The sequence below is a fragment of the Bemisia tabaci genome, chromosome 6, assembly GCF_918797505.1.
Source record: "Bemisia tabaci chromosome 6, PGI_BMITA_v3".
Classification (NCBI taxonomy): domain Eukaryota; kingdom Metazoa; phylum Arthropoda; class Insecta; order Hemiptera; family Aleyrodidae; genus Bemisia; species Bemisia tabaci.
Window position 1 is genome coordinate 6983878 of NC_092798.1, and position 13018 is coordinate 6996895.

At 35.7% G+C, this 13018-nt stretch overlaps 1 protein-coding gene and 1 long non-coding RNA gene across 2 annotated transcripts in view; one reads left to right on the forward strand and one right to left on the reverse strand.

Annotated features, from left to right (window-relative positions):
• opm (transmembrane emp24 domain-containing protein opossum) lies at positions 1-12591 on the reverse strand. The gene is made up of 5 exons (XM_019048366.2): positions 12265-12591; positions 11365-11468; positions 9682-9847; positions 8792-8959; positions 1-6679 (listed from the first exon to the last, which is right to left on the reverse strand). Exons 1-5 carry the CDS (start codon positions 12451-12453, stop codon positions 6602-6604), a joined length of 705 nt encoding a protein of 234 aa, XP_018903911.2. The 5' UTR covers positions 12454-12591; the 3' UTR covers positions 1-6601.
• LOC140224788 (uncharacterized) overlaps positions 11482-13018 on the forward strand; it is a 3250-nt gene continuing 1713 nt past the window's right edge. Inside the window, exon 1 of the long non-coding RNA XR_011900034.1 lies at positions 11482-12011. This is a non-coding gene — a long non-coding RNA (uncharacterized lncRNA). The remainder of the gene's footprint in view (positions 12012-13018) is intronic.

A 13018-nucleotide genomic window follows, 5' to 3' on the forward strand; every position in this document is an offset into this window, starting at 1 on the left:
CTAATTTTAAATTGGGTTCGTTTATTGTTTGAACTTATTTTGTCTAATTATGAAACAAATGAAAAACAAAGTACCGTTTGTGTGAAGCGTTTTCTAGGCGAGATTTTTAATAAAAAAAAATTTAAGTTCTTTTTTCTAGTTTAGACCTCATCTGGTTGCATGCCTCTGCCTGTTACTTAACTTCAGGTCTAAATTTTCCTTTAACTGGTGCGACAACCGGAAAGTAGATTTTCGTAACAGCATTGTACTCTCTTCTTGGAGAAGAAGATTTTAGAAAAAACCAAGGGCTTAAAATCATTTTACAAAAAAAAATAAAAAATTGTTTAGACCTTAAAAGCCATGAAGACTCCCAAGCATAAGGGACAGAATAAGTTCTACGTGATGAAAAAAATCTAAGTAATGGGTAATAGAAGGCCTTGTCCACAGGAGCACATTAGTGCTACGAGCTTGGGAGCTCAAGGAACAAGTAATAGTTGAGTTATACTAAGTTCGAGAAACAAGTTATGGTTGAGTTATAAGAAGTTCCTGTAACAGGTTTGCCCGAAGTTCCATGAGCCGCACACGTGTGAACATGGCCGAAAAATTGAAAAAATGCAATCATCTGGAGAGGAGATGACCTTAGGTACCGAGATGAGGTCATCCAGAGAGTTATTTTCGTCTCGTTGAGTGGAAAAATCAGAATTTGAACTTAAAGGAGAAATCTCTGCAGTATGATGATTAATTAACTGTGATCAGCTTACTAAACAGGTGTCAATAAGAAGAGCAATATTGCCGTGTAATTAAATAGGGTGTCTGCGGCAGAAAAAATTCTTCCACCTTCTCGGGTTTTCTCTTTCTAAAATAATCTTTCCCTGACTCCTGACTTAGAAAATTTGTCACATAGAACTGAAAATGAAAAATTTTTGGCATTCACAATACTGCAAATGACAAAAATAAGTGAACCTTTTTTCTTTAGGTATTAATTAATTGATATTGACTAAAACTGGAATGGGTCAACATTTTTTTTAAACTTCAATTTCTGGTAGTATGGAGTAAGCTAAGCTACTAGGAATTTTTCCGAATTTTTTCAACTCTAAATGGCGAGGAACCCTTGTTGTGAAAATGCTGAAAATGGGAACGGTTTGAAACTATATTTTTGACAATGCAGCCAGATAGGGGAAATGGCATTTGCTGATTAACTGAACTCAGCTTCACACTTTGCCTTGCTGCGTCAACTCAAAAATCAGCTTTTGATTGGTTTTTTCTAGTCTTTTACATTATATTCCCTGACTCATCCCTGATTTTCTCGACTGGATGAAATTCCCCGACAATTCCTGGTTTCTCAGACCTGTAGACACCCTGTCCAGCAATTTTAAGCCCCAAACAAAGGAGTTTAAACCTAAACCTTTTCTTCTACACTGCAATTTTGAATTCGTCATTACTCTTGCTTGGTGGCAAATCTTGGGTGCTTTTCTGTGTCAATATGTTCACAAAACACTCTAAAAACAAACAAAATAAACAAATCGGAAAATCTTAATTTTGAATTTCGCATGACAGGAGCCACTTATGAGGAAATATTCACGATTTAATGAACCTAGTAGATAAATTAAGGAGGTAAGTTTAAACTTAAGTATTGCCAAGTGGAATTGCTCATTAGATTAAATTTTCATTTTAGAAAGATACTAAATTCATCGATATTGGTTGAAGTTCCAATGATGTATCATTCACCACATGGTATTTTCCTCCAGCTATTTCTTTGAGAGCAGCTCCTTATTCCAATGAAAGAATCAAACTTTTCAAAATTCTAAAACCTCCTTAGTTTCAAGAAGCTGAATAAAGGGCTAGAAAACCTTCTGTGCTATTGATAGAAACTGGGCTCTTTTGTAATTTCTTGATTACACAGGGTGATCCAAAAATCCCACACTGCCTGCTCCGGGTATCACCCCTACAACTTTTGAACAAATTGAGACGGAGACTTGAAATTTGGCGAATGCTTCTAAGTCAAAGGAAACGACTTTTGGGATCCCCAAAAATTTTAGAGGACTTTTCTGAAGAGGAGCAAGGTCCCTAGAGATTATATGTGGACTTTTGGATCACCCTGTGAATCACACAGGAACTTCAAGTAAAGTAAATACAAAACTAATATTTCCAAAGAGATCATGAAACCTTACAGACTTAAATCACAAATGTACGATGAAGTATTGATTACTAAACCTATACAAAAGCCTGAAATGTGGCACAAATAAAAAGCACACAAAAAATGGGTAAGCAAGGATATGAAATTCAAATGTTTTAAAGGCCAAAAACTTTAAAAGTTTGAACTTTTTAGCCTTGTTCAACCTTTTTGTATGCGTTTTTTATCCTTACTAAACTTTGATGTAGGTAGTGCATTCTTGTCACTTCATAAGTTTATGACTAACTTAATTTGTATATTATATTCTATTACATACATAATTACATCTATATTTTGAGAAAAAATTGATAGTAAAACTCCAAAAACATTATTTACACTTATGACATAGTAGACTTCCAACAGAAACTACACTGCCAACAAATCTTCATTCTTGAAGGGTGACCAATTATTGTTACTGCACAAAATTTTGAATTATTTTTTTGTGTGCTTTCTTCTACACTATCCTCAGAGTTTTTCATGCCAAAGTATTGCAGAATATTGCCTCAAGAGATAAAATATAAGCTGAAATTTTGACAGCTCCAATAGAAGTGTAAGTTTTCCTAGTTTCACTATCAATGTATAAGATGCGACCAGTAAAACCTGTCCTGAACTTTCTGTGATAATTTTTTTTTTAAAAAGAGAACAAATAATTGATTGATTGAAACCTGCCATTTTTAGTGCCAGAGACTCTTTCATGCGTCTCAAGTTAATAAAAAATGGATACATGCGCACTATTTGCAGTTTGGGACAGTATCTTTATTCTTTTCCTTAACCTAAAGTGAATTTAAAAACATAGCCATCTTAAGTAAAGTGCAAATCAAAGTGTATATTCCACTGTTTGGGAAAATGCACAAAACAATTGAGTACACATTTTGCTGTGCTCTTGATTGCCTTTTTCTTGAAACTGAAGTCCATTCATTTAAACTTTGAAGCATAGCAGAGTAGTCAATCTTTTAAAATCTTGACGTAGAATTGACTTCTTAAAAAAATATTGCTACGCAATTCAAATGAACCAAGTCAAAGTGAGGGGACCTGACCAACATGTTGGAGGAGAGCAATCACAGAACAGTTCTGATCTTAGCTATACTCGCCGGCAACTAATCGGGACAAAAAATTCGAGATTAAAACCAGCTAACAACTATTGTGCTAACCCAAACCAAGGTCTGGCTCCACCCCAGAATGACACCTGTAACGGACGCACTGATATGAACAATCGAAGACACTAGGGCTTGCGATTTCTCATGGTCACATATACATACCTGCATTTTTGCAATTTTTAAATCGGCAAAAATTTGGTGCCTCCACTTGAATTCGTGCTCTGCTCAAAATTTTGATGAGACTTGGTCCAAAATTCATGCTGATATCCTAATATGCCACCTTTTTATGCACTCTATTAAATTTATGTAAGATGTGGATGAGGACATGGGCAGCATGCGTAAAAAGGTGTAACATTGAGATATCAGCAAGACCTTTGGACCAAGTCTCATCAAAATTATGAGCTGAGGCTGAATCTTCGATTGGAGCAGAACATTTTCACTGATTTAAAATTTGTAAAAGTGCACTGGGGCTAAAGGTATGTACAATTGTACATATACGTTCAGAAGATGTCATGAGTTCTCATGTCTTCTATCAACACTCGTGTCCGCAACTATGTGGCCGTGTATCTCAAAGTTGCTGAATTTTTTAATAAATCAAAAACCTAAATTGCAGGAAGGCAAAAAAAAAAAAAAAAATGTGGCCGTGATGGGTGTCATTCAAGAGTGGAGCCAGGCCTCTGTTTGGGTAGGCTCGATTGCCTTTTACAGGTTTTAATCTCGAATTCTTTGCTCTGATTGGTTGTCAAGTTGTACAGAAGGTAGTAATTTTTTCTGTTAAAAATGAGCAAAAAAAAAAAAATTGAATTGTAAGAATGAAACAAAACCCTCCTTTCCAACGCCAGGTCTCAAGAAGAAATAAAGGTTCGAACCTCTTCTCCTCGATCTGATGCGCGTTGGTTTCCTCACTACAAGTTCAGGGCAGTTTGAACAGATTGCATCACAGTACATGAACACCGAAATTCAAATGTACAACAAACAGTCATAAGATATTTTCAAAACAGAACAGCCGGCACACATTTAATACAAAACTAAAAACCATAAAACAAAAATAAAATAGTAGCATGTCACAAGGAATTCAAAAGAAGACCAAACTAAAATCTTGATGATTTAGACAATGATTATGATGCTTAAAGGTATAGACTAGAGTCTTACAAAGAGGTCTTGCTAGTTGATTAGAAACTGAATTGGATGTATTTCTATCAAACGGAACTATGTGCATTAAGACATGAGCCCTGAGACCCTTAAGAATACACGCGTAGCAGGGCTCACGTCATGATGCACATAGTTCTGTTTGATAGAAATATGTCCAATTATGACTCTCGGAGTTTCTGACACAAGATCAAGAAAAAATAAATTATGACTGCCGGCTTTGTGCTCTTTTTTTTTACAAACAATGTTAATGGTAGGAAAACAAAGGAAAACTTTCGCACAAGTGCGAAAAGTATTTGACCAATATACAAATTTGTGCTTTTCTCAACAAATAGTAAAAGAAGTATCCAATTTGTTTACAAAAGATTTCCATTAAGTCCAACTGCAGGGGCTCTAAACTTAATTAGACTTACTCCAGAGACTTGAAAGCTTTGTTTTTCATTAAAATTCAGTTCAATGGCTAGTGTAAAAAAATAGGAATTTCAAATTGCGAAGTTGTAAGTCTCCACTCATGTTGCATTCTTTTACAGGAAAACAGCAGAAAATTTATAATGAAATTTTTGGTGAATTTTCTTCACTCATTCTAGAAAATCTGCATGAAGTTGCAAGGAAGCATCTGAATTAGTTTTCATTATGAATAATAAAACACAATCTAAGATTTTTAAACGCTGCGATTGAGATATGCATTTTTTGCATTTATCCATTGATTTGAAGCTCCTATAACCTCTAATTTTTATTATTGGCAGTATTTCCTGATCCATTTTTCAAAAATCAAAACTAATTGTCCTAACTGAGTAAAAATTGTATCCAAAATTGCTTTGCTACTTGAAAAAATCAAACTAAAGTTCTGTGCAGATTAGTTGCTCGGTTCCCTTCATAAAATGAACTCTATGTTCATGGCAGCTGTACAGGACTCATTAAGGAGTTCTTAAAGAAAACATAAATATTTTCCCTAGCTTGGAAAAAAAATTTCAGGCTTCACAGAAATATTTCAGAAGTCTTAGGGAATGCCTGAAATAAATTAATATTTCCTTTTCTTTCTGCAACCTACTTAAAAGGGCAAACGTACGATGAACGGACATTTCTTTTAGATATTTTAGAGGTCTCTATCACAAAAAAAAAAAAAAAAATTGCTCTTTTGAAACAGTCATAAACATACCCAATGACTAGATGATGTAAAATCTGAGAACAATCAAGTGCGTACATCGAAAGCCCTTAAATTCAAGGACTTTGAAATTTTAAAAAAAATTGTTCTATTAAAAAAAATTTAAAAAGGATCCTCCTTTGTACTAGGTTACAGGGAGGGTATGGAAATACCAGCCTTGTGCCCTGAATTTTAAAATTAAAAAAATGATAATAATAATTTAAAGACTAAGCAATTGAAGATAGACCTCTACTTAATGTATTCAAAAACTTTCCGAGGCACCCTTAATTCGAAAACTGAGAGGAAATACTGAAACGTCACGACGGCCCTTTGACGCTTCTCTCAGCTAAAAGTATTTAAATTCTGACTGTCTGGTCCGCATGTCTTCATGAAAAATTCTTGCTCATCTAGAACAAACTGTTGCCAATTTTTTTTTGCATATTCTTCTCCTGAGAAAATATTCAGTCAAAGCAAGAATCTTGGAAAATAATTGAAAATTCTGATTTTTGATTGGTGATTTCTCTTGATCTTAGAGAGAGTTTATCTCAGTTACAATATTGATAGTTAAAAAGAAATACATCAATTAGATACCTACCACAATCTTGTAGAATTGACTGCCTATCATCCATAGAGAAAAATATTCCTGTTCTCTTGAATTTCAACATTTGAATGCTGCCTAACATGAACAAATGTGAGAGATATGGAAAAAATAGGATTCATTCTCAAACTAGAGCAGTCATGAAACGAAAACTATACGTTGACCGAGAAGAGAAATTGCAAAAGTAGCTCTTGACATAATGGTAACAATCATCTCTAAAATTGGTAACATGAAAAAAGAAAATTATAAACGCATAAGGCACTTATCTCATTTTTAACGATAGGAATCTTTTCACAGGGTTCATGAAAAACCTCTCCTTCAACAGGTAGGGAGGAAGACTTCTCCTGCGGCTGATGTTGACGAGAGATGAATAAGATTGGCCTCTACGATTTACAGTAAACGAGGTTTACTGTCTGAAGAAAACTCCCATAACTTTGCAAGAGAATCCAGCAAAGGTCCATTTATTTGAGTCTCAAAAGCGATTTCCAGAGGTTGTTGACTTTGGATTTTTCATCGAGAAAGCCTTTGACTAGGATAACCTAAAAACAATTAAACAAAACAATGAAGGTACAAGGCAAAATGTTGGCCTTCTAATAAAGAAAAAACTACTCGTGCTTCCTCAAGCATTACTGCCACTTTAATCGCAAAATGCAGAAAGGACACTATTGCGGGAAGGACAATTTTTCCAGAAAAACATGCAAGTGATCAATATGGAGCACGATGACTGTTTTTTTCTCCTGGTATTTTAGTGTGTACCAATTAAATGAACGTTTTCCTCGAAAGTATTCTCTAAAATTGTCATTTGGTTTGAAATAATGAGCATTTAAACGTCAGGAAATAGTGCCCTTTCAGTGATATATATGATGTTTTGAGGGAGAGGAACTGATGGAAAGTGGTTACATTCAGCTATGAAACTTATGTTTATTCTGTTCACTTGTTAAAGCATCAGAATGCCATCGAAGCATTTGTGTTTTGAAGTAACTGATTTTAAAGATATTACAATTATATTAGGCTTACCATGGGTAGAAAGTTTAGAAGACAAAAAAGCTCAACTTGCACCTGCCATTTGATTCACATCAAAAAGTTAGGTAGACCCCCTCCCCTGCCCTCCACATATAAACTGCCAGAGGCTCTTATCCCCTCTTATTCTAATTTTTTATTCCTCGCCTGCCTTTTTCTGGCCTCTGAATATCAATTGTGCCCTTTTGAAAATATTGAATTTACTTTATACTTCCACGTTTTACATATAAATATTACTAACACGTAATACTTACATGTACAAAAAAAAAAGGTAAACTCTGGTGAGCAATAAAATATAATCCAAAGCTAAGGTTAAAATGTTTTTCAACTGGAGGTTCCTTTCAGTCTGTCACATCGGGCAGGTAATATTTTTTGGTCCATACACTCGGCAGCAGGAAGCTCCAGCAAGGAGAATTCATGGGGGTTCCTAAGATGTGATCGAGGGTTTGCTCTTGCTAGGCAACAAAAACGCTATTTTCAAACAGCAAGCCAGAAGCATTTTTGCTCAATGCAGTTTGCAATAGCAGCGGGCCTCCGACAAGCAAAAGAGTCAAAACAGGAGATGTCTAAAATTGTTTTCTATGACATTCACACGTGGTGACAGAAACGCCCGGTTTGGACTGCATGCCAGATATATTTTGCTTTAAGCGGTTTGCTTCAAGTCAGTAGCTAACCTCTCTGAGAGATTTGATCCAGGGGGTTCCCAAAACTGTTCTCAATAGTTATCATGCGCTTGTGAAATATGGAAAGCAAAGCCATGACTAAGGCTTGTTTACCTCTAACATCCTCCTCTTGGGATCACCCTCTAACATCTCTTATTTTTGAAATTATGGTTCTTTACCAGGATTAGTAATGTGCATTAATAAATAGGTAGATAGGTAAAAAAGCTCTTAGAATGACCGATAAAATAATTCGACGGCATAAGTTCGCAATCACATACCTCGTTTGCGGTGTCTGAAAATCTCCGCCGCTATGTTATTTTTTTAAAGGAGAACAAATTGACATCATTCCTTGAAGTTTTTGCAAAGTTTTCTTCGCACAGAGAAGAAAAATCATGGCAGTTTTGAAGAATTGGCGTTGAGTAGTTTTCTGTTTAAACAATAAAGTATGACAGGAAGTCTGCGGCGTCGCAAACCGAGTTATGTGATTGCCGACTTACACTGTCGAATTATTGTATGCATAATTGGTCAAGCAGGTTAGAGGAGGCATTATAATATGGATCCATGGTTTTTTTTGGCTTGCTGCTTATGTATATGTATATTTTATTTTCTGATAATGGGAATTCTCCCCATTAGAAATTTAATAAATAAATGAACAGTAAGTACGCATGCCCTTCTGCTTAGTGATGTATTCTGCTGTGCTAAGGAAGAATGCTGTATAAACTTTCGTACGCTGTCAAATTTCCTTTGATGAGACACGAATTATAAGGAGAACTTGTGAATATTTTCCGTCCAATTTTTCAGAGAATTTTGTCCACAATGTGATCTAAAATGTCAAGTAGAAATAATCTTCATTTTTCTAAAAAACAAATGAGAATTTTAAGAAGGGCAATTTGGCAACATTCAAATGTCCATTCGGAATTTTTCCTTAGCACAACAGCGTTGTCCTCTGGAAACAAAAAGTGTACAAACCTGACACACTCCAACAAATAACATGACTGTAATCTGGAACAAGGACCAGTTGTTGATGCGTGAGAAATTCCTTTCAGCCAAATTTCTGTCCCTAGCCTCCGATGCTCGGAATAATTCTTGAATATGGCGGATTTTGAGCAAATGGGTCTGAATCTGATGTAGCATATCCTGCAAAAATCAAACATCAAATTCATTCATGAAAGATGAGATTTTTTAATATTTTTGGAGAAATAATAATTTCAGCTTGTAAACAATGAGAACATTACAGATGCCCGGTGAACTATAATTTGAAGAAATAGTAGTAGTGTAAAAAGTTCTAAAACAACAACCGTTTTGCAAACAAGTGTTCTTGCCTCACGGAAATATTTTTGATTTGTCACGAAGCAAAATGCCTGATTTTTTGGCAATTTACCCTCTTCCTCGATGAAAGGAATAACTTGCTACACTTTCGTAAAGTACTGAGCAAAAAAGAGTAATCATTTTCTAAAATTTTCTCAGGACAAAGGATTTACTTCATGTTTGCCATAATCCTACGATATTCGGGCATTTTCTGCACCCCTGAGATACAAGCAAAGAACGTTACGAGTGATAATGCTGACACTGTGTACTAAGTTTTCCTGACGTCATATTTACATGAGAAGGGGAAAAAAACTGAAAAATGGAGGAGGGGAGCTCACTTTCCAGAAAAATTCGATAGACCTTCAAAATACAATTAGGATAGGAAGATTCAAAATATTAAACAGAAAACTGTTTTAACTGACGAAATGTGTTTGTTACAACACTAATATATTCTTCAACTCTGTCAAGGAGTTTGGAATAAAAAGAAAAGCTTCACAGACGCATGATTTGTTTTCACCCTGTTAAAAGTTGTAAAATTTAAGGAATCTCACTGCAATATTGTCAGCCTTGAGGTCGTATTCTTCTTCCGGCGTGAGCTGCAAACTTTCGCCCGACCAATTTTCATGGTAAATTTCAAAGAAAACTGTTTTCCTGTTGAACATGCTGATTGAATTATCCCAGCAGAACTGATGGATGCCTGCCTCCTTCACTGAGAACCTGAAACAAAAAAGACAACGGATTTTGTTACATTTTAAAACAAAGAATTAGACAGCACAGGTTTAGTAAAAAAATTTCACAGGCGAGTTACCAGTTTACAAACCAACATGGTATTTACTACGAATCTGTTGATACATACATTTGAAAATGTCTACTAGCTTAGACCTACTTGGCATTCATTAAAAGTAGTACATTTTACTTTCAATAGTCAGTTTCTAAAGTTATACATGTCAGAATAATTTTCTGTTGAGACCTTTTTTAATCTTATACATTTACACTCTACCCCTTTCCACTTCAAAAAAATCTTACGGTAAATAATTTGCGAGGGGCTTATTGCTTTGCTGATTCTTGATTTTCTGATTCTTTGATGACTCTCCGATTGCTTGAGATCAAGGTAAGTGAAACAAAGGTGTGCTCTTCGGATACAGACCACCCAAAATCGGCAAGTTTTTGTCAGGCTCAGTTTTTTTGGACGGGTTTCTTTTAGTCTTGGCAGGAGGTTTGATAGAGGGTTCTAATTCTACAAAAATTCAATTTTCCTTGCTACACACTTCCACCTGGGAAAATCTTTTGTAAGACCGAAATGGAATCAACGTGACTAAACGTTTGTCGATTTTGGGTACTTAAATAGGGCAGGAGTATACCCTTGTTTCACTTACCTTGGCTTGAAATGCCTTTGATGCGACGCCCACTACTGCTGTTGGTAGCAGCACCAACGTTGCATTTTTCCTGTTTTGAAAAAAAACAAAATGTTTCCTGCAAAATGAACCACTAGACAAAGTGCAAATATAAGCATTGTGATATGTGTTTCCTTGACAAAATTTCATGTAAAATACAATTCGCACGACAAAAATGACTAAAATCAACTCCTAATTACAATATTTACAGTTTTAGTTTACAATCGTAATGGGAAATTTCATACATGATACAAGAAAAGCAGTAGTCGATTTGAATAAGATTGCACACTACAACAGTTCTGACAGGCTTCATAATTGAATAATGTTCCTTCGCGCCATGTGTTGTTCAAAGTGTTAGCAGTGCGCAACAACTGAGCAACATCCAGATTGCGGTTGCTACATTTTCATAGCGTAGTGACCGTTACGGTAACGTAGAGTGCGTGACTGAATTCATGTAACCTTTTGTTTTTTCACAAACGGAAGGCTTGAATTTACGCATCGAAAAATGTTAAACGTCTTGAATAGGAGTTAATATTAGTGATTGTTGTTGCACAAATTGTGTTCTGAGATTTTGACAGGGAATCATGAATGAGAATGCTTAAATTTTCATCTTATTTAATGGTTTATTTCATGCAAAAGTGTACAGAAATTCACTCTGGACTTGTGCAGTAGAAGCTGAAATTTCGAAATACTGCAAGCAACACTGCCAGAGGTTCATAAGTAATTTATGTTAACATGCCATTAGCCGAGTGAATAGTGGCCAGGATTGGTCGAAATCAGTTGTCCTCCTATCCTTTGACAGGAAAGGAGGTAATCCTCATATTGAAGAGCCATACTTACGTATAACTGTTTTCTTCTTGTTTATAGTCATGATGGATTACTTGACCACTGGGTGTTATCAATTTAAAATTGATATCTAGCTCACCTTGACCTCCCTCTAGAACCTGGAATAAAAAAACAATTCACTTATTTCTAAGAATTGTAATCTAGCAAATTACTTAGTCTTGCTCCTGCGGGTCAATTGTTGAATCGTTTTTGAATGAGTTTGATCGATAACTCCCTATATTCACAATGCTGTACATCGATCAAGGTCATTCGATAACGATTCAACAATCGACTCGCAGGATATAATAATGAAATTTCGTTTTCCATTAAATTTCAACGATTTTTCAGGGGCTGTGATCAGAGGCAGACAAGGCAGATGGAAAAATCCAGATCGGCCAGCAGATTTTGCGGATGATTAGGGACTGTTTTTCCTCCCAGTCACAGCAAAAAACGACTAAAATGGGCCAATTTGTGCAGTGGGGGGCCGATATTCTCAGCCACCTTCTTGGTCCCTAATTCTGATAACAAAATATGGGAATATGCCACTTTTCGCTCCCATAGGAGGATAACAGCTCTCTGTGCAAAAGCTGCCATCTAGATACCTGCATGTTTACACCTAAAATAAGTAAGCACTCTCTTGATGGCAGTGAAATTCTCCAAATGTAAGTATTCACTTTCCATTGTTCAACTATACTTACATTAATGAGTTATCATTATTATTGAGGGATTACCTTATGATAATTTTTTCAGTTAACTGCAAAAACTTTCTTTTCATTCGCATAAATAGTCACACAAAGTGTAGCAATTTTTTTGCGACTCAAGAGCCAGCTTGGCACTTGGCTCCGGAAGACGAGATCGACAGTCCTTTACAACAAGAACTGTGAGTGTTGTTTATTTCTGCTTAAGATTCATTACCTGGTATTCAAGATCTATATTTTGATTCACTGCAAACTCTTGGAAGAAACACTCTTCTTTACCGGCTTCAACAAAAAAAGTCAGCTTGAAATCGAGAGGTTCATCTACTCCTCCACATAACACAAGATGAGAGCAAATAAGACAAAATAACCTGAGCAAATGAGTATAGGGGGCTACTCCCGATAACATAATGCTAAGGGAACCTTAGAAATCGCACCGCAAAAAAACAACTACTTTTTATAATTAGGGAAAAACGAAGTCCACTGAAATAAGTAGTAAGCTATCATAAAAAATTCTGAAACGAAACAGAACACCGTGGTTTTTGGAGGTTAGAATTTGTAGCCCGGTTCCGTGCTTCGACGTGATTGGCTAAATTTCATCAAACCGCGAAGGAGTTTTGGTGATAAGCGGTAAATTTGAAGATGATATGGGAGAGGGGGGGAAAACTAAATCATCAGTATTTTTTTTCTCTCAAAAGTATGTTTGGCCATTCAACTAGTTATCAGCGTGTAATATTTATCTGCCTACGTGTACTTACTCTCTTTGATGACATGTGATGAAATATCACTTTAAAACCTTGATTCCTAGAATTCGATATTTGCTACCAATCAAATATTTACATAGCTGGTGGGTTGCGACATGAGGATGAGCTCTTGTCTGACTTGAATAATTATCAAGGTACTCACAGTTTTGGAACAGCTGTCCATTATTATCCATAAAATACTCACTACAGAGAAGCCTTCTTTAATTTTAC

Coding starts and splice junctions, on each gene's coding strand:
- opm (XM_019048366.2), bottom strand. CDS start 12,453: ATGTTATCGGGAGTAGCCCCCTATACTCATTTGCTCAGGTTATTTTGT. Junction 11,469..12,264: donor ATATAGATCTTGAATACCAG/GTAATGAATCTT, acceptor TTTTTATTCCAG/GTTCTAGAGGGAGGTCAAGG. Junction 8,960..9,681: donor TCAAGGCTGACAATATTGCA/GTGAGATTCCTT, acceptor TGATTTTTGCAG/GATATGCTACATCAGATTCA.